At 40.1% G+C, this 27,426-nt stretch overlaps 1 protein-coding gene across 1 annotated transcript in view; it reads left to right on the top strand.

The window, feature by feature from the left end:
- Window positions 1–27,426, top strand: part of HSD17B12 (hydroxysteroid 17-beta dehydrogenase 12) — a gene marked incomplete at both ends in the record, with an annotated part of 167,927 nt that overhangs the window by 121,052 nt on the left and 19,449 nt on the right. The window contains 3 exons of the mRNA XM_079707645.1: window positions 5,997–6,061; window positions 7,121–7,165; window positions 23,994–24,028. Of these exons, the coding sequence (XP_079563771.1) occupies window positions 5,997–6,061; window positions 7,121–7,165; window positions 23,994–24,028 (145 nt within the window). The remainder of the gene's footprint in view (window positions 1–5,996; window positions 6,062–7,120; window positions 7,166–23,993; window positions 24,029–27,426) is intronic.

Here is a 27,426-nt window from a genome sequence, read left to right as displayed (position 1 = left end):
ATTTAATTCTTATCTGTATTTTATATAAAGGCGATGAGGAAACTGAGGCTTGTTGGGGTGAAATCACCTGCATCTTGTTAAGATCTGGTAATAGTAGAGCCAGGACTGAAATTTGGGTCTATTAGACTCCAAGATCCATCCCCTCCTAGTTCAAAAGCTTAAGACAGGAGGTGTTTCTCCCTACTTTTGCTGTTACTTGGGTCTACATTTTAATTTTTAAAATTTATTTTATTTTATTTATTTTTTTAATTTATTTTATTTTTTTGGCTGCATTGGGTCTTCGTTGCTGCACGCGGGCTTTCTCTAGTTGTGAGTGGGGACTACTCTTCGTTGCATTGTGCGTGCTTCTCATTGCGGTGGCTCCTCTTGTTGTGGAGCACGGGCTCTAGGTGCGCGGGTTGCAGTGGTTGTGTCGTGTGGACTCAGTAGTTGTGACTTGCGGGCTCTAGAGTGTAGGCTCAGTAGTTGTGGTGCACGGGCTTAGTTGCTCCGCGTCATGTGAGATCTTCCCCAACCAGGGCTCAAACCCGTGTCCCCTGCATCGGCAGGCGGATTCTTAACCACTGCGCCACCAGGGAAGCCCCTACCTTTTTAAAATTCAGTATATTTTAAAATATAGTGAGGTAGCAGCATTTTTAAAAATTCATTTTTATTAGCAAACTCTAATAGGTTTTCCATTTCTCTAGTCTTTATATGGGTGCTTGAACTGCATTAGTGTATCCAACTACAAATGTGACCAAAATGTAAACTTACTATAATATTTTCTACTTTGATATGATAAGGAGATACAGAAGACTTTGCATTATTTCATATATATTAGGAAGCCCAACCATTAGGCAGTGTATTTTTTTTTAATGTCTTTATTGGAGTATAATTGCTTTACAATGGTGTGTTAGTTTCTGTTTTATAACAAAGTGAATCAGCTATACATATACATATATCCCCATATCTCCTTCCTGTTGCGTCTCCCTCCCATCCTCCCTATCCCACCCCTCTAGGTGGTCACAAAGCACGGAGCTGATCTCCCTGTGCTATGCAGCTGCTTCCCACTAGCTATCTGTTTTACATTTGGTAGAGTATATATGTCCATGCCACTCTCTCACTTCGTCCCAGCTTACCCTTCCCCCTCCCCGTGTCCTCAAGTCCATTCTCTACGTCTGCGTCTTTATACCTGTCCTGCCTCTAGGTTCTTCAGAACCCTTTTTTTTGTTTAGATTCCATATATATGTTAGCATATGGTATTTGTTTTTCTCTTTCTGCCTTACTTCACTCGGTATGATAGTCTCTAGGTCCATCCACGTCACTACAAATAACTAAATTTCGTTTCTTTTTATGGCTGAGTAATATTCCATTGTATATATGTGCCACATCTTTTTTATCTGTTCATCTGTTGATGGACATTTAGGTTGCTTCCATGCCCTGGCTATTGTAAATAGAGCTGCAATGAACATTGTGGTACATAACTCTTTTTGAATTATGGTTTTCTCAGGGTATATGCCCAGTAGTAGGATTGCTGGGTCGTATGGTAGTTTTATTTCTTCGTTATTTATTTATTTATTTATTTATTTATTTACTTACTTACTTATTTATTTATTTTTGCGGTACGTGGGCCTCTCACTGTTGTGGCCTCTCCCGTTGCGGAGCACAGGCTCCGGACGCGCAGTCTCAGCGGCCGTGGCTCACGGGCCCAGCCGCTCGGCGGCATGTGGGATCTTCCCGGACCGGGGCACGAACCCGTGTCCCCTGCATCAGCAGGCGGACTGTCATCCACTGCGCCACCAGGGAAGCCCTATTTTTAGTTTTTTAGGGAACCTCCATACTGTTCTCCATAGTGGCTGTGTCAATTTATATTCCCACCAACAGTGCAAGAAGGTTCTGTTTTCTCCACACCCTCTCCAGCATTTATTGTTTGTAGATTTTTTGATGATGGCCATTCTCACTGGTGTGAGGTGATACCTCACTGCAGTTTTGATTTGCCTTTCTTTAATGATTAGTGATGTTGAGCATCCTTTCATGTGTTTGTAGGCAGTGTATTTTTAAACCACCTTGATTTCTTATGTACGATTAATCTGGAAAAGGTAGCAGGTTGAAGGTGGTCTCTGTGTGGTTACCCATATCTGTTATTATTGTGTTTGTTCAGATGGATTTTTATTCTCTACTAATTTATTGTCATTTGCTCCTCCCGCATGCCCAACCCAGATACCAAAAATCTAATTTCCTAATGACATCATTATCTCTATAGCAGCTGGTTTTGATAAAGGATTCTAAGTCCAGTGAGGTCAGAAGCAGCAGCAAATGAATTTAGAAGAAACAAATCTTGTGTATGTTCTTGTCATTTTTAAAAAGTGTGAGATGTGGAAGTGATTTTTAAACAGTAGTATGATGTAATTTAGAATATTTATATATATAACATTCAGAAATACTCTGTGTATTTTCTGAGTCTGAAGTACTATACGTATCAGTATTGTTGTTTTAGAAAGTTCTGGATGGCGAACGTGGAGAGCGCTGCTGAACACGGCACGCTGACAGTTCCTCCCTGCGAGGATCTCGCCACCTCCTTCTTTCCACTTACCTGTCATTGTTCTTGGTCTGTCTTCACCTCTGTTCTCCATCTGCCTCATCTCTTCTGTTGAGCTCTTCCCAGTCTTGGAACTCCACTGAGAAACTGATGGGAAGTAGTTTATATGTTCATGGTCCTGTGGTGGTTGGAATTCTGAGATTATATGGACATACCTCGTTTTCTGAAAGACACGGTGTGTTACACGAGTTAAAAGGCTTTTTCAGGTCATTGAACAGAAAATGTTCAATCTGTCTCAGGTGCCTCACTTGAAGTATTCAAGAAAACTCACTAATGAACAGATATTTAATGCCAATTTAAAATGCTACCATTTAAGAGGGATTTTCAACTATCTGAAAAATGTTGGAACAACTTGTGGCATTGTTTGGTTTGGTGAATCCTGTAATATAAGAAGATGGCATTGCATGCACCCATTCTAAATGAGATTAAATTATAATGGAAATATTTCCATCCTTCCCTCCTACCCAAAGCCTGTTTTCTTCCTTTTCCAAGTCCCTGAAAGCTTTCCACCTGCTGTTTGGCTGTTGCTGCCACCTAATGTCTCAAAATAAAATTGCAACGAGTTTGCCTTTTCCAAAAGATTCACATTATTGTGCAATTTATGGAAATAGCTGTTTGAAAGCAACAGTTGTTTTTCTTTAACTCTTAAATAATAGCACCCTGAAGTGATTACTTATTGTGAAGACAATATGGGTAGCATATATTCCGCTAGCAAAATGTGCAACTAATAAAGCAGGAAGGGATTTAAGAGTCCTAGTCCCTAGTGAAGGACAGCTTGCCAGTGTGACGTTGACGTGTAGCTCCCTTCATAAAATCAGGCTCAGTGCTCTGAAACATCTGTTCCAGCTTTAACACCTTTTTCTTTTCTGTGTGTATTTTTGGTTATAAAAGTATAACCCTTGGGCTTCCCTGGTGGCGCAGTGGTTGAGAGTCCACCTGCTGATGCAGGGGACATGGGTTCGTGCCCCGGTGCGGGAAGATCCCACATGCCGCGGAGTGGCTGGGCCCGTGAGCCATGGCCGCTGAGCCTGCGCGTCCAGAGCCTGTGCTCCGCAACGGGAGAGGCCACAACAGTGAGAGGCCCGCGTACCGCAAAAAAAAAAAAAGTATAACCCTTATACATGATGCTGTTTATTTCTTTGGGTTAACGTTCCCAGTGTTGACTGTGTTTTCTTTTAGAGTTGTGTTAAATAGATGATCACGTTTTCACTGTATGAGTAGATAGCTTTGATGGCTTTCCTTTGCTCAATTAGCAGAGACAGATCTGAAGATTTTCTGTTGTAAATAGAGCCTTACCCAGAGTAACACTTCCTTGCTTGCTTAGTTATGTGTGGGCTTCCTTACCTCGACTTTGGCCTTGTAACAGAAGTTGCAAAGATAGCAAAGTTAACTGTGCTGCTTACAAAGTTCCTGGATTTTTTTCTTTAATCCATATCTGGACTTTAAATATTTATAATTATACTATTCAATTTTCTTTACAATTTTGAAATAGAGCATTAGTATTTCCATGGGCTAGAAAGAGATCTGAAGATAGAAAGTTTTCTAGATACAGGAGAGTGAAAAGAGATGGAGTTTGCTGTATGTGACAGCATTTTCTTTATTTTATTTTAAAAAAAATATTTGTTTATTTGGCTGCACTGAGTCTTAGTTGTGGCACGTGGGGTCTTTTAGTTGCGGCATGCAGGATCTTTTAGTTGTGGCATGCAGGATCTTTTAGTTGCGGCATGTGGGATCTAGTTACCTGACCAGGGATCGAACCCGGGCCCCCTGCATTGGGAGTGTGGAGTCTTAACCACTGGACCACCAGAGAAGTCCCCAACAGCATTTTCTTGAAATCGTGAAGAATGTTACAATTTGGCAAAAACCTTTCCTTGAGAATTCTGTAATCTTAAACTGACTTTGTAAAGAATATTTTGTTTATGCACAGTGTTTTAACAGATATTTTGGTTGTTGCTGTTTCTCTTAGTAACATTGTAAATAAGACATTCATTCTTTATAACTCTGTAGATGGTTAAGACAAAGTTGAATGAACATAAACCCTCACCTTCAACTAGTTTTGGCTTAATTGTTAACAGATCTTTTATCGAATTGATTCCTAGACCTCTGGTGGGTGGAGAACCTTTTGAATAAAATAAAAATAAAAATGGATTTGAACCTGCTATTATTTTTTTGTTTAGATACCATCCCTATTCAGATGGGCAAGAATCTGAATTAAATACAGTTTGCTTTGCTACTGTCCTTTGCCTACAGACTTTTCAGACAGGTTTCAGTGATCTTGTTCAAGCCATCCTGACCGAATTGTACCAGTAAAATCTTGAGACTCACAGCCTCAAGTGACTGGCTTACTGCTAAATATAGAACTCTTATTGAGTTCCTTTGAACTGCTAATTTTGTTAGTCTATTGAAAAAGTTACTATTACTACTATCAGGTTTATCAGGCACAATTCCTTATAAGCTTGAGCAGAATGATCAGAATTTCATTATCTTTTTGCTACTGAAACCTTTCCTTTCTAATACTCTACAGTTTTATTAAACATTGCTGTCAGATTTCTGTTTATTATCCAATTATTACAGTTTTTCCTGAACTGAATACTGAATGAAGGCATAGGATGGCTTTAAAGTAGTGGTTAAGAGCCTAGCCTCTGAAGTCAAATTTCCTGAGTTTGAATCCTAGCCTTACTTTGCTCTATGACCTTGTGCAAGTTATTTAACCCCTGTGAACTTCAAGCCTTCCCGCATATCCCACATGAGGTCTGGGACAGGCTCCCATAGCACTCTGTGCTTTGCAATGAAATAATTGTTTTAATCCTTTTTGTTTAATGCCTTTCTCTTCCTACTGGATAGTTTGCTCCATGATGCCAGAAACTGCCTTTTTCTTTATGGTTTTTCTAGTTCCTGACACGTCTTGCACATAGATGAATGGTAAATTTTGTTGAATGATTAAATGAGCTCTCATTTAAGAGGTAAAGAAACTGAGATGTGTATCATGCGTGACTTACCCCAATTCACACATTTTCTGAAACAGTGATAAGTAGAACTTAAGTTTCCGGTCTCCTACATAATAGTACTTTCTGCTCTTTCTACTACACTATGAAAATTGAAGATCTAGAGAGGGGTTAAGCAATATCTACAAATAATTGTATTACAGAGGCAGAATACACACATACTTCAAAGGGCTAGGGCAATTGAGAGGCAAATAAAAAGTCCTTTTGCCAGGGGTTGGGTATAGAAAGGCTTAATGAAGGAGGAAACATTTGAACTGTCCCTACAGGTAGATCTTGGACAGGTCACTCTAGGCATAAACAGCATTTTATGTAATTGTATGTATCATCTTAGTCTTGATATCTTTAATCTCTTTTTTTTCAATAAATCTCTAAAATGTATATGTTAGCCAGCTAATGATCTTGTCTTATTTCAGTGAACAATGTGGGAATGTCATATGAGTATCCGGAATACTTTTTGGATGTTCCTGACTTGGACAATGTAAGTCATTCTTTATAGATTATGGTCACAAAAAGAATGCACGTAGGTGTGTGTGAGACAATATGGTATAACGTTCAGGCTCTGAGCACTGGAGTCCAACTAACGGCCAAGGTTCACACCCTGGTCCTTCTACTCTACCTGAGTTACCTGGGGAGTGACCCAACCATACTTAGTCTCTGTTCTCCTGTCTGTAAAATAGGCAGCTTTACAGAGATGTTAGAAGGATTGAGTGAGAAAATATTTATCAGCTCATTTGTACAGAGCCAGCTTCTATAATAGCTCCAGTTTTTTATTATCACTTTTATTATATCAAAACAGCTCTGTTTAAGTATCAGGATTCTAAACATCAATTTAAAAACCATAAATGTGTTAATATCAGTATAAAGCAATATGGTTGATTCAGATAAACTAGCTCTACCAAAATGAAAGCTATATCCTTGATGCATGTATAATTCTTTAATAAAAACTAGAGGGCCTCCCTGGTGGCGCAGTGGTTGAGAGTCCGCCTGCCGATGCAGGGGATACGGGTTCGTGCCCCGGTCTGGGAGGATCCCATATGCCGCGGAGCGGCTGGGCCCGTGAGCCATGGCTGCTGAGCCTGTGCATCCGGAGCCTGTGCTCCGCAACGGGAGAGGCCACAACAGTGAGAGGCCCGCGTACCACAAAAAAAAAAAAAAAACTAGAAAAGCATATCATTGAAGGAATATGTAAATTAAAAAAAATTGTTGAAAACCTTAGATTCAATAATTTCTCCTTTCCGTGTTAGCAGAGAGGAAACTGCATATTTATTTTAGGTTTCGTATGTCTTTTTGTTGCACATTTCACTTGTACATATACCTTGAATTTTGTATATTAGTATGAGTTGCTGCATTTGGTAGAAAAGTACTATAACACAGAGTAAAATAAAATCTGCCTCTTTGCCCCAACTCCTCTCATTTTCCGAGTTCTTTACTGTATCTGGGGAAACTTTCAATGCATCTCTGGATCACTTACATATGTATCTAATATGGTTACTTCCATGATCAAATCTAAATAAAATTATCAATATTTCTTTTGCAGACCATCAAGAAACTGATAAATATTAATGTTCTTTCTGTTTGCAAGGTAAGCAGCTTCTTTATAAATATGTCATCTTCTTATGTTTTTTTTCTATTTAAAAACACTAAATCAGTTTGTTCACGTCAGTCAGCTCTTGTTTTGATGTAAGTACATATTCCAGATGAAAGCAAGCTATTTCCTCGTGTCTTCAGGAAATAGAACTAAATACCAAACAGGTGTCTGTGTAGTTTTACTTTTTTTTTGCGGTACGCGGGCCTCTCACCGTTGTGGCCTCTTCCGTTGAGGAGCACAGGCTCCAGACGCGCAGGCCCAGCGGCCATGGCTCACAGGCCCAGCTGCTCCGCGGCATGTGGGATCCTCCCGGACCAGGGCATGAACCCGCGTCCCCTGCATCGGCAGGCGGACTCTCAACCACTGCGCCACCAGGGAAGCCCCTGTAGTTTTACTTTTTAACAAATGAACATTTATTAAATGCCTCCTATACGCAAGCACTGTAGTAGGCCCTGGGACTATACAAACTAACTTAGGCTGAAGATGGATTTTTTTACAAAGTTTTCATCTACATATAATTCATCACTGGTAAATTGTTTCCATTCCATATCCCCTGTGGTCTATGTAAGGTGATGAGCTAAATGTTGTGGGAAAGCATTGTATGGGGAGTGTGGGACCACAGAGTAATGAGAGTGATTTTTATTAGCCACACATGAAAACTACCCTCATTTCTAGTTGCTAGGCATTCATTATAGCCATGTCACTCGTATATGCCAACAAAAGACACCACAGCTAATATATGATAAAAGGATGAATAGCTAGGAAGTATGAGCATCTGAACACCATTTCCCCTTCTTTTTTTTTTTTTGTCACACTGTGCGACATGCAGGATCTTAGTTCCCTGACCGGGGATCGAACCCCTGCAGTGGAAGTATGGAGTCCTAACCACTGGACTGCCAGGGAATTCCCATTTCCCCTTCTGTTTTAACAGTAACTACAATGAGATATCACACCTTGATTATACATACCAGACCAGAAGAAAATATTGCCTGAGGCAGAATTTCCATACGTAATGTTGGGTAGTTTAAATTTGAACATACTGTTGGAAAAGCCTAATTATTTTCATTAACTCTTATGTACTAATTTAAGAAAACCAAAATAACATTTAGCTCAAAACTATTAGAAGTGACCAGATAAATATAAATAAGGACATAATTATTAATTTTTACTTGATGGCATAGTCTTGATCCTTTTTTCTATTGTGATATTTAAAAGAAAAGCTCTCCTTGGGTCTTCATTTCCTGAGAAATCATAACCCTTACATGGTTGATTTCAAGTTCAAGGTCCCTAAAATCTTAACCCTTGGTCAGCTTTTCATATATGGCCGTGCTTCTCCCTGTGTAACATATATTTTGCTTTTAAAGTAGGTAGTTAATTCAGTCTTTATAATTTCAATCTTTAGCAATATGGTTGATTCAGGTAAACCAGCTCTACCAAAAAGAAAGCTACATTGTTGATGCGTGCACACTGTGTAACATTTGGTAGCTTGCTACCTAAAGGCACCTCTAATGAATCATATCGTAATATGACAAATAATTTTATAAAACAAATAATCGCTGTATCTCTTTCGTTGTTGTTATTAACCAAGATTTTTTCTCAAGTAGTTTGTGAGGCAAACTATCAATACAAACAGGTGCATCTGTGATTAGCTTTGGATCAAGTCCCACATGCAGAAAATTAATGCTTTTAAAATGTAGTTAAGGGGACTTCCCTGGTGGCGCAGTGGTTAAGAATCTGCCTGCCAATGCAGGGGACACAGGTTCGAGCCCTGGTCCGGGAAGATCCCACATGCTGCGGAGCAACTAAGCCCGTGTGCCACAACTACTGAGCCTGCACTCTAGAACCCGTGAGCCACAGCTACTGAGCCCGCGTGCCACAACTACTGAAGCCCACGTGCCTAGAGCCCGTGCTCTGCAACAAGAGAAGCCACCGCAATGAGAAGCCCGCACACTGCAGCGAAGAGTAGACCCCGCTCGCCACGACTAGAGAAAGCCTGCGTCCAGCAACAAAAACCCAATGCACCCAAAAAATAAAGAAATTAAAAAAAAACAAAACAAACAGAAAATGTGGTTAATGTGCATGTATCTGTATAGTTTTAAAGGTATTTCCCTTGGCATACTATGTAAATGTAATCGTTCTTCAATAATCTGTATGAGGTTTCAAGTTAATTAGATAACTCCATCATTTACTAGTTATATGGCCTTGAGTGAATTACTTACCCTCTGTGCTTCAGTTTTTCATCTATAAATTGAGGATGATAATTCTCTTTACCTCACGGAGTTGTTTTGGGAATTAAACAAGGTAATATGTGTAAACCTCTTTAGAATAGTGCCCAGATCATACTAAAGCCTCTAAAAAATGTTTCTATTACTTTGTTAAACTCAGAGGTGATAAAGATTTTTAGTAAACATATGCAACTGTTACTTTTTTAGCAAGCAGATTATTATTATTATTATTTTTGGCTGCATCGGGTCTTCGTTTTGGCATGTGGGATATTTTTGTAGCGGTGCGTGGGCTCTTTGTTGCAGCACGCAGGCTTCTCTCTAGCAGTGGCTCACAGGTTCCAGAGCGCGTGGGTTCTGTAGTTTGCAGCCTGCCAGCTCTCTCGTGGCACGCAGGCTTAGTTGCCCCGCGGCATGTGGGATCTCAGTTCCCAGACCAGAGATCGAACCTGCATCCGCTACATTGGAAGGCAGATTCTTTAACACTGGACCACCAGGGAAGTCCCATAGCAAGCAAATTTTTTGATCAAAATTAATATCACTTCTAGTCTATAGTATGTTTTATGGTTTTGCCTTTTGAAATGACTGATTTGTACTATTGTTTTGATAATCTTTTCTAATACATTTGGCCAAATGCTTAAAATAATGAGAGTTAAAAAATAATGAGTGTTTTATTATGTACATGTGTTTCATAATATATTGTAATGAGTTAATCATGAAAAATATTTTCCAGTGTTTAAATTGTATTTTATAGAATTGTGGGGTTTTAAAAAATATCTTTATTGGAGTATAATTGCTTTACAATGTTGTGTTAGTTTCTGCTGTACAACAAAGTGAATCAGCTATATGTATACATATATCCCCATATCCCCTCCCTCTTGAGCCTCCCTCCGACCCTTCCTATCCCACCCCTCTAGGTGGTCCCAAAGCACTGAGCCGATCTCAGTGTGCTATGCAGCAGCTTCCCACTAGCCATCCATTTTACATTTGGTTATGTATATATGTCAGTGCTACTCTCTCACTTTGTGCCAGGTTCCCCTTCCCCTGCTGTGTCGTCAAGTCTGTTCTCTACATCTGTGTCTTTATTCCTGCCCTGCCACTAGGTTCATAAGTACCGTTTTTTTAGATGCCATATATGTGCATTAGCATCCGGTATTTGTTTTTCTCTTTCTGAACTTACTTCACTCTGTATGTCAGACTCTAGGTCCATCCTATAGCATTGTTCATGCTAGCTCCAAATTAGTCTCCTGATAATTTTAATTCCTCTATCAGATAAACTGTGCAAAGTTTTTACTCTAGATACATTAGTATCTTCACTTGAGATCTCCTGCTTGTCAGTACTTCCGTGTTTGTATACCCTTACACTCTAAAACCCTGGCTTCCTCTGTCTCTGAAAACATGCATTTTGGGCTGGCAGTCTACAGAATAGTAGTGATAAAAGGCCAAGGTCCTGACCTTGATCTGTGAGAACCAGTCAGCTTGCTGTGCACTGCAGTCACACACCGCATCCTTCAACCAGCATCTGAGCACAGATCATTGTGTGCTGGTGGTGGTCACCTCATGGCCCTGCTTAAAGATGAGTAGTACAGTGGCGAGAGATGTGGATGAAGCACCACCAGTCCCACAGCACTGGAGAGGATCTTTCAGTTTTCTTTAAAGTAACGATGAAATAATGATGATGCACCAGTCCTAGTATCTTGACAAATTATAAAATGCTTCTCCCACCTCTTTATTCTTCCTCTTCCACTTTCTTTTTTCCCATGGGCATGGATACTTTTTCCCACGAAATGAGTTAGAGACAAATGCCAACTTATTAAAACATCATGCCCTATCATATTGTGAGCCATACTGATGGGAAGTATCACCAGCAGAAGAGCTGGATATATGCTTAAAATTTTTATATGTGAACCTCTTTTTGCAAGTCACATCCCATTTACAAAGCACTAAGGCAGTTTGCTGTTTAAAACACTTTTTCATTAAGCCAAATAATCATCCTTTAATTTATCTTTCATGTAAATATGCATTTTCCTGTCCCTTTGTGATAGGTACTTTTAGTGGAAAAACAATTCAAAATTCTTGATTTATTCATCATGGAATTAGTAACATCTGGAGGACAGCCAGTTAGTCTTCACTGTACTATAGGCAGGATCCGGGTCATTATCATCTCTGTAACACAGTGGACTAGTGACCGTTCAGGTGTGGATATGGTTTGATCAAACAGGAGGTGAGTGGTGTGCAGTGGCCAGAAAAGTAAATTAGGACATGATTGTGCAGGTCCTTGAGTGCTGTGCTCAAGAGGGCAGAGAGCCTTAAAGTAGAAACAAGGTGTGATCTGGTGTACATTTTAGAAAGACAGTTCTAGTGGCAGAGTGGCCTGGCAATGTGTATTTTATGGTATGTGTGTTGATCTTGTACTGAGAAGGGGCATTCACCTTGATGGAGTTCTGTGTCTATCGCTCCCAGGTTTAGTGTTCTTTCGTGCTGCTGTGATTTGCTCTATAGTATGTTTTGATGAATTGTGCCTATTGTCCTTTAGTTGACTGTGTTACGTTGCAGGGCCAGGGCTACATTTTCAGTATCAGTGGCTGTTTGGAGCCCTGGGGTAACTTAAAAGAAGATGAAAGTTAGTCTGGCTCTAGGATCTTACAAGGTTTTCTGGTGGCTGGATATGTGGGGAACCAGGGCATGGATGTCTGCAGCCTAATGCCTTAATAAATGTATCAAAAAAGGTTTATATGAGAAAGAGAACAACCTCTTCTCACCATCAATATTGGTCCAAGTTTTATCTCCTCACCAAACCACATGATAGGGGCTGACCATCTGAGAAGTGTGCCAGGAAAGATTGGAAAAGTCAGCTTGCCCTTGTGACCTTGGGTTTGTGCCCCTAATTTGGAGATATGTCCTGGGTAGGGCCCAGCATCTGGTTGGAAGCCTGTGCTGCCTCATGAGTATTGAATGACCTGGCTTGACCTTCCTTCAGGTCCAGGATTAGTGCTTGGTCCATGTGTTCCCATCCTGTATCAACAGGTCAGATAATAAAAATCGTATCAGTCCCCCATTCCAGTAGAGGAATAACAGAAGTGAAATATCCTGACCGAGGAGGGAATTACAGGTCATCAGCAGATGAAGTGGCGATGAGTGGTCCCCAGAATATTGAGGAAGAAATACTAACAAGAATAGTTGTGACTGTAGACCCCTGATGTTCAATTAAAGAGTCCAGATTAGCTCTCCCAGGCCTTTGTCTCCCCAGTTCCATCTGATTATTTCACTTTTCATCTTATGCAATAATTTAGGATTATTCCTTTCTTCTCTCTCAGTGACTTGCTTAACTGGGCTTTCCCTTTACCAGGTTAGTTGAGGTAACCCAAGGGGTATTTAGAAGCCTTGTTGCTTGCTTTACAGTTTTGCTCTTAATACCTTCAGGGCTAAATTTAGTCTTGTTCTTATTCCCTGCAGAGCAAGAACGTGCCAAGGTGAGGAGAGCAGTGGTGTGGAAATTCTACATAGGTGACTGATAGGGCAGGTAGATCAGCCTTCCACTGGAAGAAAGGTCCTCCTGGCCAGGGCTTTTTTCCTTGTGATTTCAGATGTTCTGTGACTAAAATCTAAGGTAAGGCTTATTTCGCCTCAGGAACAATGACCTTCAGACCAGAAATAATGGAGTTTAGAGATACTTTTTTAAAAATTAATTAATTAATTTATTTATTTTTGGCTTTGTTGGGTCTTCGTTTCTGTGCGTGGGCTTTCTCTAGTTGTGGCGTGTGGGGGCCACTCTTCATCGCGGTGCGCGGGCCTCTCACTGTCGCGGCCTCTCTTGTTACGGAGCACAAGCTCCAGACGCACAGGCTCAGTAGTTTTGGCTCACGGACCTAGTTGCTCCGCGGCATGTAGGATCCTCCCAGACCAGGGCTCGAACCCGTGTCCCCCGCATTGGCAGGCAGACTCTCAACCACTGCACCACCAGGGAAGCTCGGAGTTTAGAGATAATTAACCCTCCAGTTACTGAGCTACACCCTTCTACAGTAGTTCCAGTTTTATGGGAAGCGGTTTCCATCTCAGAATATGGAGAGTTTGCAAATGAAATTGTTGTATTGCTATTGGTTATTATTAGAGAAATCATGGAAAATGGGGGACGTGCCACAACTCCAGAGACAGGTATATACAAGTCCACTTTCAAACAGGTAGCACACTGAGCACCAATCTAAAGACAAGTTCTGAAGCAGATCTTCTTTGCATTGTTTGTTACTGTTTTGAGATCACTTGTTTTAACATCTGCCACATTCGGCGTTACCTTCCTTCTCTAGGCCTGACTTTCTTTGATTCCTTTAATGACAGTTTTAGGACCTCAAGACCCCATAGACTCTACACTCCTTTTCAAATGAACATGGCCCAAACCATATTACCTGCACTTCCCACAGTTTACCTAAGTCTTCTGAAGGTACTGGGCCCTGAAGCTGCAACTGGGCTTGGTGAATACAGCGGACGATAGGGAGTGGCCCTTCCTACACCTGGATCCCTTAGGAGATTTCCAGACCATCATTCTGACAAATAGAGGGGATGTCCCAACCTTCCTTATTACCTTTCTTAGAGCAGAGAAGGAGGTGGGTGGAGGTGTGACCCAAGGAAAAATTTATTAACAATTTCCACTTACAGTGAAGTACCACTGAGTTTTGTTTGTTTTAGTTGGGAATGGGGAGGAGGAGTATTAAGCAGGGGATCAGAATTTAGTTCTTCCTTCATCAGATAATCAGCCAAGGTGGAAACTTGAAACCATGTCTTATTAGGAGTGGTTGAAAGAACTAGAGATGTTTAGCATGGAGAAGGGACGCATGACATCACACGCAGGCACATGCGTGCACACACACATCTAATCAAGGCCAGTTAGTTCAACCTCCTAAGTATTTTGCAAATCAACTCACTTTTTATCCCCAGTGATAAAAGGTGTGTTCCCTTCTGATTCTAGGCCAGAGGTTACAAATCAATTGTCTGTGGGCTGGACGTGCCTACCAACATATTTTGGTTGGCTCCAGCTGTGTTTTCATATTGGGACATTTCACACCCAAATTTCTAGCTTCTCTTGGGAAAAATCTAAGACTAGGGTAACATAGACCTGAACTGCTGCATGGCAACAAGTGATTAGAGCTGAGTAACAGCTGAGCATGCTGAGTAATTAGGCCTGCACTCTCCAGATTACCACAGTCCCCACTAGTCTGACTTACTGCACTCATTTATGTTACCCACCTGGACCTTTTAGACATTTGAGTTCTGTTCCCCTGTTTAGTAACTCCAAGTATTCAGTCTACTCAAACTGAATCATTGCTTGCTTGGTTGAGTTGAAGAATTTGAATGGCTTTGACTAAATCAATCTCTTCCATCTCTATGATTATCTGAAATCAAATCACTTGGAGTATGAGGCCCTTTGCATGCTTTTGAAAAGTCAGGGTTTTTTTTCTCATAATACCACTATGTATTCATTGTACGTCACTTAGCCATAATGCTATGCCCTGCCCATGGGATAGACAATAATAATAAATGTTTGGATGGATGGACAGATGGATGAAAAAGCACAGGAGAAGCGCTTGTTTACTTTTTCTTACGTGGATTTGCCTCTGGCATGTGACCTAGTACCAGTAGGGGGAGCCCTATATTAATTTGGAAATCCATCAGAGCAGTCTCTATTCAGCAGTCTAGTTGTATTTAATTTAGGGAATATGCTAAGGATTTATCCCCCCGACTCTGCCCCAAGAATTCAAGTTAACAACAGTCGGAAATTTATAAACTGTAGGAAGGAGAGTATGACCCTCACCACTGCCCCCACCCAGGGCTTTTCAGAACGAAGACATTCCAAGTTAATATCTAGAGTCTTTTAATCCACTTGAAAGCAGCTATCATTAAGCTCTTAAAAATTTCCAAATTTGGGGGCACATTTAGCCCTTAGAGTCTCATAGGAATGGGCTGATTCAGGCACAACCACAAAATGATGGGTTTGCCAAACTACATGATAACCACTCTTTCCATAGTTTTCATCTTAAAAAATGAGGGAGTAGTTGGAGATTGGTTCTGAGGTCCTTTCCAGCTCTAAGTAAAGCTAGTTTATAGGAGAAATGCCTTATAAGTGGGTGAAAATGTAAAAATCTCTTTGAGAACTTTAGGAATTATTTTCTCCTACCTAAATCTGTCACTTTTGGAGAAGTCGGCTTATTTGGGGAAAACGTAAGTAATAGAAACTCTTAGCATATTATAAAATGCTAAACTTAGAAAAACAGTATGTGACGGTATGTGTGTTCTTTTTGTTTAGAGTTTATAAATTATGGCTTTAGTTTCATTATAATTAATTGGCATTCAGTTCTCTGTTCTGGAAAGTTCTTTTTCTTTTGTTAATGATTTTAACAAAATCAAACCAGAATTTATTATAAAAGGAAAAGTTTTTTATGGCGTGGGGCTGAATTTCAGCCTAAGTAATATGGGGTGAGGGGAAATGGCAAGGAGGGCTCATAACTTCCACAAAGACCTAAACATTAATAGAGAAGAGAACCAAGCAATGCTCAGAGATCTCAAAGCACTCTAAAAACTTTGTCTTATTAAGCTTTTCGCCCCCTGCGCAGTAAGTATTCTGTTAGCCATACAGGTGAGATTCCAAGAATTTCTAATTAAGTTGTATTCTTGGTACCACAGAACTCAAATTATACCGTTTGTCAAAGGAAATGTGCGCTGTTTCATTCTAGTGTGACTTCAGTGGAGTTAACCACCTCATTTCTCCAGAACAGGCATTGTGTAACATCGTTGTTACTTTACGTAATTCTTTTCGCTATTATACTGTGATTCTAAAAATTACTGCTAATGATTCCAGTTGAAAATTTGCTTAAGGCATTTGCATCTGTTTCCTTCTAATTCGTGTGGGTTCATTTTTCAGTTGCTTGAATTCAGATCCTGTTTACTCCAAGCAGGTTTCTCTGGGGTAGAGGGCGGGGCAGAAGTGGACAAAGTGGCTGTTTGTGGTGTCCTAATTATTTGTGCTAATAGCCTGGATTCGTGGGGCTTTGCACAGATTCCAGAGCAAGTTGTTACACTTCCTATTTATATATAATGGTGATACAGGTGTCAATATTTGTTTTCTTATTTTACTAAAGTATCTTGAATTTTAATCTTTTCACTTGGGTCTTTAGTTTTCTTTTTGAGCACTATACAGTAGTGTTTTCTCTATACTGTTCTCTCCAAAATATGACCAAACGCCAGAGGTTACATGATATTAAAAAAAAATGTATTCCTCATAAAATTGTACTTTTTTTGTAATAACTATCAATGTTTAGATTATACGTACATTGTTCTGGTCAACTATACACCTATAATATTTGAAAAAATAAATCTTAAAAAAATAATTTGCTTGTAAAAAATTATTTGCTTGTGAAATAATTGTATAATTTGCATAACTTGCTTGTGTTATCAGTTTTCATACCAAACTAAAAAGTGGGAAACTCGGATTGGCTTTTGAGTATAAAATAAGGTTCCTTCTACAAACTCTTGATTACTGATGCCAGAGAAATGAAAAGAAAAAAAGTTTATTCATGTTAATTTCTTTTAGAAATGACACTGATTGTGGGTACTCTTTGAATTACAAAAGCAGTGCAAGCAGTTGCCAAAAATATGAGAAATATTCCAGAATACTACGATGGATACAGTTTAGTATAATGTCTTCAAGGATTTTCTAGGCCAGCCAATGCATTTAAAAATTTTTTTTATTTATTTTTTTATACAGCAGGTTCTTATTAGTTATCCATTTTATACATATTAGTGTATATAGGTCAATCCCAATCTCCCAATTCATCAAGCCAATGCATTTTTGAGTCAGGTTATCTCAACTGAATGACCTAATAATACTGATTTTGATTTTGTATGAAGTAAATCAGCCTCTTATTTATTTCCCAGCCAGGATATACGTAGTTGTGGCAATAAATACCAGTAAATATTTCACTCTTGAGTAGAATATGTGGTGTCCCCAAGAGGAATTGTAAATTGAGCTATTGTTGGTGAAGACTCATTTTTCTTTGTGTATGTGTATACTCTATGGCCAGCTTGCATACAAAGTGATGTGATATCTTGGTATGCGATAACATATAGTGGCCTTTCTCCCTTTGATTTTAGACATCTAGGACTTTTTTGTGGTAAGGATTGATGAAACCATCACTAAAAAGTATATATAGAGAGGAAACATTTGTTTTTTTTCTTCTGCAGGAATTTAAAGCTCCCATTGTTGTAGAGGTACTATTACAGGACTTTTACCTACTTTTTAGGAAAGAATTAAATTTAAATTGTTTGCTGTATACTTTTGGAAACAGCCTCAACATAGAAGAAAACAAGTAAAGAAGTCATGTTTACTACCAGTTTTCTAATATTCTCAACCACTGAACTTACAAGTATGGTAACCTTATTTTAGCGGTATCTTAAGAGGAACAAACATTTTCCTAGTACAGCAATTATCACCTGCAGATGGCCTAAAATAAGCATATTGAGTTAACTCCAGAAACAGCCTGTAGGCTGTGAGGTGGAGTTCAGATAGATAGTGAGATTTCACAGAAACACTTGGTGTATGGCATAAATAACCAGATATCAAGATACCAATCGATGCATATAAAGTAAAATGAGAATACTAATAGCTTAATTTAAATATCCTTTGTAAAACTTGATGTTAAAGAGAATTTAGGGGCTTCCCTGGTGGTGCAGTGGTTGAGAATCCGCCTGCCAATGCAGGGGACACGGGTTCATGTCCCGGTCCGGGAAGATCCCACATGCCACGGAGCGGCGAGGCCCATGAGCCATGGCCGCTGAGCCTGCGTGTCTGGAGCCTGTGCTCCGCAACGGGAGAGGCCACAGCAGTGAGAGGCCCGTGTACCGGAAAAAAAAAAAAAAAAAAGAATTTAATTTGATGTTAACGTAGTGAAGCCTCTCTACTTATACACAGAATACTGAGTTACTTGTATACACATAGCCAGATAAAGAAGGCTTGACATTGAATTTATTATGACGTGTATTCTGAGTAGAAGGCAAGATAATTTAAGTATAAATAAAGGCATTAATCAATTTTATAAAAGCCGGCAGATGTCAGGTTAACTCTTCTTAGGCTTTTCAGTGTTGTTATATTTGATAGATCCGAGAAGATGGTCTATTTTATGGCAAGGAGAAATCATGTAGAGTCAGAATTTAAGAGGAGAAACCAATGAACAATGCAAAAGAATATAACGTTTTCATGAGTGGATTTCTGGGTTTTTTTTGTGTGTGTGTGGTACGCAGGCCTCTCACTGTTGTGGCCTCTCCCGTTGCGGAGCACAGGCTCTGGACGCGCAGGCTCAGCGGCCATGGCTCACGGGCCCGTCCACTCCGCGCTCCGCGGCATGTGGGATCCTCCCGGACCGGGGCACAAACCCGCGTCCCCTGTATCGGCAGGCGGACTCTCAACCACTGTGCCACCAGGGAAGCCATAGATTTCTGTTTTTGCTGATGAATCATTTGGTGAGTGAGCATTCCAACAAGTATTTCTGGCCTTTTAATAGCCAGGTACTGAAAACACTGCTTCTTCCTTTGGGTTAAGTTATTAAAACTTCTTGAGTTTTAATTCACCTATATAAAGAATATATTTAGTGCTCACTTCAGCAGCACATATACTAGAATTGGAATGATACAGAGAAGATCAGCATGGCCCTGTACAAGGATGACATGCAGATTTGTGAGGTGTTCCAAATTTTTGATGTTAACTAAACTTATTGTGGTAATCGTTTCACAATATATTTATATGTCAATTATATCTCAGTGAGATGGGGAGAAAAAAGACTGTATTTTGAAGATGTCCACACATTGATGACCATCAAGACTGATTTAATGTTTAGCATGCTGTTGATATAATTTTGTAAGTCAGATTATATCTTACGGGGTTTTATTTCATCTCTGATCATTTCCTGTATAATCTTTGCCATTCAGAAAGGAGACATTTAATATATGACATACACAGTGTAAGGAAAAAATAGCTCGCAATGTGTGCATTTGTATTCCCTTAATATCCCAGCTTAAGGTGATATTTCTTATTGGACTGTATTTATGTGTACATAATATGTAATGTGTAAATGTACATCTTGGGGAAAAACCTGAGTTGAACTTTAAAACTCTGCACGACTGCTTATTAAATATTCAAATGGTACTGAGATCCCTGGTCAGAATAAAGGAATCCATCAGCAGATCTTGTAGACTTCCCTGGTAGTTCTCCAGATTGATCAGTGTCCACAAATCCCATCCCTTCTCTCCTTTTGTGTAGGAAAGCTGAACAGTTAGTGGCTACCCCTGTCAACTCTACTTATCTACTTTGCACTTAACAAGTCTCATTTCCTTACTGCAAATGCGCTTGTGCATGCGCATATGCATACACATGCACAGGCACACACACACACACACACACGCCTACCCCTAGGTGAGAACATTTTTATTATCAGTCTTCTCCTTCCTCATCCTGTTTCTAGTGATCTCTGGACTTCGGGGAACTGCATAATAGCTCCTTTTCACAAAATGCTTGGGGACCTCTTTATAATACATTAGCTAAACATTATGGTCCCCTGATGACATGTACTAAATAAAAAAATGTTTCCAGATATGGCTAAGAATACATATAATCTATCCTTACAAAGAAAATCCTCCACAAGTGTTATCATGCCTGATGTACATCTGCTTGTAATACTTGCATGGGAAGCTGTCCGTGACGTAGTATGATATGCACATTGCATGACGTATATAATAGGATGCACATATTTTTACTTCTTTGTATATTTCATCCATTCAACAAAAAGTTTTTTTAAATGCATTAATTCTATAGCATATTGTAATTTCCTGCAGCTGTTTGCATTTTTGCATTCTATTCCCTTGGTTAGAATTTTTTTCTGCCTAGTGAACTCTTATTTATTCTTTCAGAACTTAACTGAACCGTAATCTGTGAAGCTCTACCTGTTTCCCTAGTCGTAACTAGTCCCTCTGCTAAGCGTTGGTGCCCTCTGTCCTTACTCCTATTGTCCCACTCATAGCATTGTCATGTAATGATTTATTTATATAAATATCTGTTCTCCTGCTCAGTCGTGAGCTCCCATCACCCAACCCTGATTCAAGTAACTAACATGTCCTCTGCTGAATGGAAGAATGCCTGTTTATTACTTCGCGTTGCTCCAGGCCATGAGTTGATATGCATAGAGCATTTTGAGAGCTCTTTTATTTCCTGTGTCTGATAAAGTAACATCAAATGTATTTTGTGATTCCAGTTCTTTAATTCTTATCCATATGCTTATTGAGATTTTCTTTAAAAACTTTATCGAGGGATTGTTTATATACTCTAAAATTCATCCATGTTAAGTGTACAGTTGAATGGTTTTTAGTAAATTTACACAATCTTGCAATCATCATGGCACTCTAATTTTAGAACGATTCTTTTACCCTAAGAAGCTCCCAGTTGAGGCACTTTAAAATATTGCTGGAACTGTCCAGAAATTTCTGTGTGGTGAGTTGAATTGGATGACCTCAAAATGTGTCACTGTTTTCGGCTCTAAACTGTGTTGGGCACAACATACTTAAGGGAGGCCTCGATACTTAGTGGTGCTGTGTCCTGAAAGAAGAGTGCACGCTGGCAATAAGGGACATAATTTCCTTTGAGGGGCTTACTCCGTGGTGCACTCTGTGCTAGGTCCATTATGTACATCACCTTATATGAAATTCAGAATATAATAAGCTGTGATGTAGATGCCTTCTTCATTGAATACATAAGGACTGCAGAGGAGGATAAGAAACAAACTCGAGGTCACATGGCTAGGAAGTAGAAGGGCTAGGATTAGCTCTTTGGCCTGACTACATACCACATTGCCTTAAACATTCAGCAGCTATTGCTCCATGTGGAGTGATTCCTATACTCCTATAAAAACATAAATCTTAGGAAACATGTAAGCCGATTTGAAGAGTTGTTATTTAATCTGAAAAGAGAAGAGCTGACTGCATTGAAAGGATAAACTTTGAACTCAGCTTTTTCAGCTTTTTCTTTGACTTGGTTCCATATAGTTTTTGGGGGTTTGTTTTTTGGTTTTTTTTTTTTGGCTGCGTTGGGTCTTTGTTGCTGTGCGCAGGCTTCTCATTGCGGTGGCTTCTCTTGTTGCAGAGCACGGGCTCTAGGTGCGTGGGCTTCAGTAGTTGTGGCTCACAGGCTCAGTCGTTGTGGCGCCCATGTTTAGTTGCTCCGTGGCGTGCGGGATCTTCCCGAACCAGGACTTGAACCTGTGTCCCCTGAATTAGCAGGTGGATTCTTAACCACGGTGCCACCAGGGAAGCCCAGTTCCATACCATTTGGTCTGAGGGTGAGCGGGCACATTCTGACTTGAGTCAAGCAGACCTAGAAGAGCGAAGAAATAGGGTCGTGTTTTAACAAACTATAACATATGGAAGCCATGTGGGCTGTCAGCATAATTTCTGATTGAGTTTGCTTTGGGGATCGTTTCTCTTTTAAGTCATAAAACGTTAACACTGGTTGGTCTTTAACAACTCACAAGGTCAGTTATGTCAGTTAGAATATTGGTTTGGCTGCTGTAGCAGAGGTTTAGTAATGGCTTAAATAAAATAGAAATTTATTTCTCTGTCAGATAAAAGGGTAGGTGGGTAAGCAACGTTTGGCACAAGAGCTCCACAATCATTAGAGATCCTGCCTCTTTTTATCTCACTGCTCTGCCCCCATTAGCACATGGCTTTCACCTTGGGGTCTAGGATGGCTGCTTTAGCTCCTTCCATCACATCTACTTTCTAGCCATCAAGAGGAGGAACAGGCACAGAGGAGGACATGTATTTTTTTCCTCCTTTAAGGGCCTGACCAAGAAATGGCATGTATTACTTGTCATCTTATCAGATAGAACATAGTTATAGGGCCACATGCCCTGTGAGAGAGAATGCAGAAAATACAGTTTTTATGGCCAGCATATTATCCAACTGAAAATTCAATTGTTATATTAAGGAAAGAATGAATGTTGAGGGACAGTTGGCATTCTTTGCCCCATCCGTCTATGAAGATGAGTTTAATATGAGAAGCATAGAGGGACTTCCCTGGCAGTCCAATGCTTAAGACTTTGCGCTTCCACTGCAGGGGGCACGGGTTCCATCCCTGGTTGGGGACCTAAGATCCCGCATGCAGTGTGGCACAGGCAAAAACAAAAAAAAACCCAAAAAACGCAAGCGCAGACTTATATATAAGGAGGGAGATAGGGTCGCTTCAGGCCAAACTCTTTCTTAGGGTCTCTCCTTTTTTAATCTGGAAGATTTGACCAAATCTAGATACTTCTGTTGAAATGATTCCCCTAGGCTTTGAAGACACCACTTTGTTTAGAAGTTGGCGGTGTGTTAGTCTACCTTTTATGACACAGTGTCAGTTTGAATTCATGTTCTTCCTGGAGAAGTGTATGCAATGGCCCCAAGGTTGATATCTGGGTTGGGAGTACTCCAAAGCAGATTCTGCATTGGTAAAGTCTGGATACTTTTTCTTTCTTCAAAATGTTTCTAGGAAAAAAATTCTCTGCTCGTCAGAATGCTGTTTTAATTAAGACATTATTCAAGATAGAAAGCTTAAGATTCCTATGGTTGGCATGCATGCAAACTTTTCTGTAACAAAACAGGATTTGTTTCTTAGAGAACTGATGATATTCTGGAGTCCAGAGTTCATACTCCAACCTCAGTACTTAACTATGACGTGGCCTTGACTAAGCCAGTGGATGTCTTAACTTTTCTTAGTTAATAATATCTTAAAACAGAGTTTAGAAGTACTTTCTCTCGTCATAGTATATGTATTTAGTCAACAACTATGAAGTCCCTTAAGAATGTGGGTGTCCATGGAATTTTCTGGGGGTCCAGTGGTTAAGGCTCCATGCTTCCACTGCAGGGGGTGTGGGTTCTATCCCTAGTCTGGGAACTAAGATCCTGCATGCCTTGCAGTGCGGCCAAAAATAAAAATAAAAAAATTAAAATGCTGGTGTATTTTTTCATTGTTGGTTATTTGAGATGACAGGTAACTTCAACTTTCTTTAAGGATGCGTTTTACTCACAGTTCGCTTGAGCAACAAGAGAAATAAATGTGAAGATAGACCTAATACTTGCCAACATGTCACTTTATGGCATTCTTCTAAAGGCTTTTTTTGATAGGAAAAGGTTATTCGATCTCTTGAGATTAAAAAGCTTAAGTAAGTTTGGCAGGCAGGATATTTCTTGTGATAACATATGTCCTTTTCTGAGAACGTATTTTGGGAGACAAAGATTTCACCATAAAGCCTTAATTATTTGAAGATCTGCATGTCACTGTTACATTTCAGGCAAGACTAATTTTAGACAAGTTCACTGAAAGTATTTACAGTATTATCTCCAGTAATTTCATCTGATTCCTTTTTAGCACACTTGCCACAGGCAAATTATACAGAGTATATCAAATAACTGCTGTCTGTAGAAGTGGCGAGTGGTTTCGTGATTCCCTCCCTGTTTGTGTGGGTGAGTTCTCTCCACTCTCTGTGTAGCCTGCATCCTCACTGATGTTTTGTTTTTCTCTTTTGCAGATGACATGGTTGGTACTGCCTGGCATGGTAGAAAGGTGAGTCATAAGCTCACACACAAACACTAGAGCAACAGAGCTCATGGTTATTTATAGGGAGAATCCTTACTTTGAAAAATTCATTAAAGTGACTAATGAACCTCTCCTCCATGTCTTAGTGACAGAGTAATGTGCCAGGCGAGTCACACGGTGGAGCATGAGTCATCTGGTGGTGGAGGCCTTTTCCACTCGATTCCCTTTTTATTTCCCTCTCCAGGGTTGTGTGGTTCCTTTACATCAGGATTAAAAAGTCTGCTTGAGTCACCATCACTCACTCAATTGCCTGCTGTTCTGAGGGGGCGGATGGAGTTGCTAGGATATTCCGGGGAATGCCTTCCTAAAGCTTTATGCTCTCAGAGCCCAAATCAGTGGACTTTGATGCAGCGAGACCCCATCCATCCTCTGGTGTTTTCTGTTCTTACTGGGAGAATGGATGTATGAGGGACATGGGCATGTTAGAAAGTGATTGTAAGATGTCAGCCCCCACCCTTGCCCTTGGAGGAAGAGGCTGTGTCCTCTAGCCCCAGCTGTGTTCCAGTTTGAATGGGGTTCCACTAGGATATGCTAGATGTCTTCATTTTTATTGAGAAATGTGTTGCTAAGTCCTTACACTGGAAATAGTGTGAAGTGTCAGATGGTAATTAAGCTCTGTTCCTCCCTTAGAGAAGCCTGAGTGATGGCTAAGCTTTCCAAGAAAACCAGTTGCAAAGAGCTGGGCTTGCTTGGTCATTTGCTAAATTTAGGGCTTCACAGTCATCCTTCCTCTGCAAAATAACTTTGAGTTTGGAAGAGATCCAAAGGAGTCACAGCTTTGCAAAGGGGAGACCCAGGGACCCTACTTCTGTGAAGAAACCTCCATGGTTAGCTTTAGGCAGGGTTTACAGCTCGTGTTTATTGATTCCATGTTATGTGCCAGGTGTTGGATGAGAACTTGATATATGTTTGCTCATTTAACTTCGATAGCCTCCCACCATCATACAAATGAGGACACTGAAGTTAGGAATCCATTTTTTTTCTCAGCTACTTTGTAGCAAGGCTCTTTCTTTGTAATGCATTTTACATGTGGTTTTGTATATTTTAATTGCTTTATTTTAGTAAAATTCCCCTTTAAAACCTTTAAACTACTTATTGATGGCTACAGTGGGAGTGTGCCCCTGATGGTCAGGTATGGAACTGATGGTGGTCAAACTAGACCAGAATCCTAGAATATTACAGAGAATTAGGGCAGACAGCATAGAACCAAAGAGGGATGAAGTTTGGGTCATCAACTTAATTCTAGTTTGGATATCTGCAAGTGACACAGTATTAGTTCAGGTTAGTACATTCCATCCATTAAAGAAGAAATTTATATACCACAGAGGTACTGTAAAAGAAATTTTTAAGTGTGTTGGTAAAAATCACATCAAAAGAGATATTGGTTATGACCAGGAAGAATTAGATTCAAAGAGTCAGAGAATTTCAGTACTTTAAAATTAATTGAGACTAACCCCCCCTCATTTGACATAAAAAGTGAGATCCAAAGAAACTGAGTGCCATGAGGCTACATAATTAGTTAGTAAATGATACAGACACAAGGTGCTCACACCTCTCTGTAGACCTAGCAGCCACGATCACAGTTGTAGCTGGAGCCTTAGATAAAGACAAAGAATGCAAAGGAAAGGATCCATCTGTTTCAACAGGCATTCACTGAGTAAAGTTTATCATACAGAAGATGAATTGGATCCTTGCCTTTAAGAAATCAAATTGATTTTACACGGGGGTTGCGAAATGATCTGGTGGAAAGCCATCATAGGCTAGGTATTGAAACTGATGTCACAGGGGTGATTGTGGCACCTGCTAAGAACTAGTCAGAAATGTAAGTGGGTTTTATGAATCGGTACTTTTGGATAGGAGAAGGAACAGCTATGTCTGCTTGAGTTAAAGGAGTGACTCGTGATATTAGTCAAGGCAGGCTAACTGCTATAACAGACCACCCCAGAATCTCAGTGGCTTAACACTCTAAAGGTTGATTTTCCCCTCACATCACAGTCTGGTGTGGATCAGTGATCGGGGCTCTACTCTACCCAGTCATCCAGGGATCTCAGGCTCCTTCCATCTGGGGTGAGGGGGGTCCACTCTTCTCTTGGGCCTTGCGGTTCTCTGCAGAAACATCTGCATCCAGCCAGCAGATGAGGGGAGAGAGAGGAAGGATGATTTTATGGGTGGTTTCATGGGCCAGGCCTAAAAGTGATGTCCCTCACTTCTGCCCTCATCCCATTGTCTAGAACTCAGTCACAGGCTACAGCTAACTGCAAGGGAGGCCAGAAATGTCATTAGCTGTGTGCCCAAGAAGAAAGAAAGACTCTGAGTTCACAGATCACCTGAAAGCATTCTTACTTACGTATTACAAGTGATTTGTTTATAACCTGCCCTTTACACCATCCCCAAATGACATAACTATGGTTGGTTACCATACGTAGGTTTCGTATCTCCATTGAGGAACAGCAGGGTTCTTTGTTGTTGTGGGTTTTTTCCCCTTTCACTGATTCTACTTCTGATGTATGCGATTTTCCAAACTCTCTAGAACTATAGCCTAGGGCCAGCTGACTATCACTAAACAAGTCTCTATAATCAAACTAAGGTATTATTATCATACAAGTAAAAAGTACATAATTATGTTATAGAGGAAACTTGCTCTTTCCACTTCCCTGGAATTATAAACATTTTGTACAGCTGGAGCCAGGAGGTGGTTGCCATAACAACCATGGAAAAGCTAAAAATAGCCCCTTTCATACTGTATTGCTTAAGGTGGAATTATGACATGTTATGGTGTTTTAGGGCAGGCAGTTCTCTTTCATGTGGGAAATGTTTGCAAACTTTCTTCCACAAAGCAATATTTGTATAATGTATTTGGATTGCTGGTTCTAATTATATATCTGACCTCCGTGATCCAGGATTCTTTTCTGACATGGAACCCTGTTTCGATATGTTTCTCAGTCTTTTTGAGAATCTGTTAGAGAACTGTCTGTACCAATTTCTGTGTTATGTTTAAGCTTAAAAAAAAAAAAAGTAATGACCCTCCAAGAGCACACTTATCTGCTCCCTGATAAGAAGTGAAAATATGAAGAATTGGGATGTAGTCTTTTTCGTACAAATCTCCCTTGTCTGCAGTCACACTCTGTATCAAGTAAGCAGTCCACATTAGGATCGACCCTGTGTTCCATTGCTTAACAGCAGCATTTACGCCTCCCCATCTTCCCCCTCTCACCTGCAGTGTGGAGCAGTGATGAGAGGGTCCCAAGGAAGGCAGAAATCAGTGACTTATTTCATGGAAGACCTATCACTTCCTCTACGACAATAGTATTTTTGTGTAAGAGCTGTGCACAAGGATACTACAACAGTCTGATACAATAGTGGGG

The sequence above is a fragment of the Hyperoodon ampullatus genome (assembly GCF_949752795.1).
Source record: "Hyperoodon ampullatus genome assembly, chromosome: 7".
NCBI lineage: Eukaryota > Metazoa > Chordata > Mammalia > Artiodactyla > Ziphiidae > Hyperoodon > Hyperoodon ampullatus.
The sequence above is the reverse complement of the archived record's forward strand: the minus strand, read 5'-3'. Positions and strand labels throughout refer to the sequence as shown.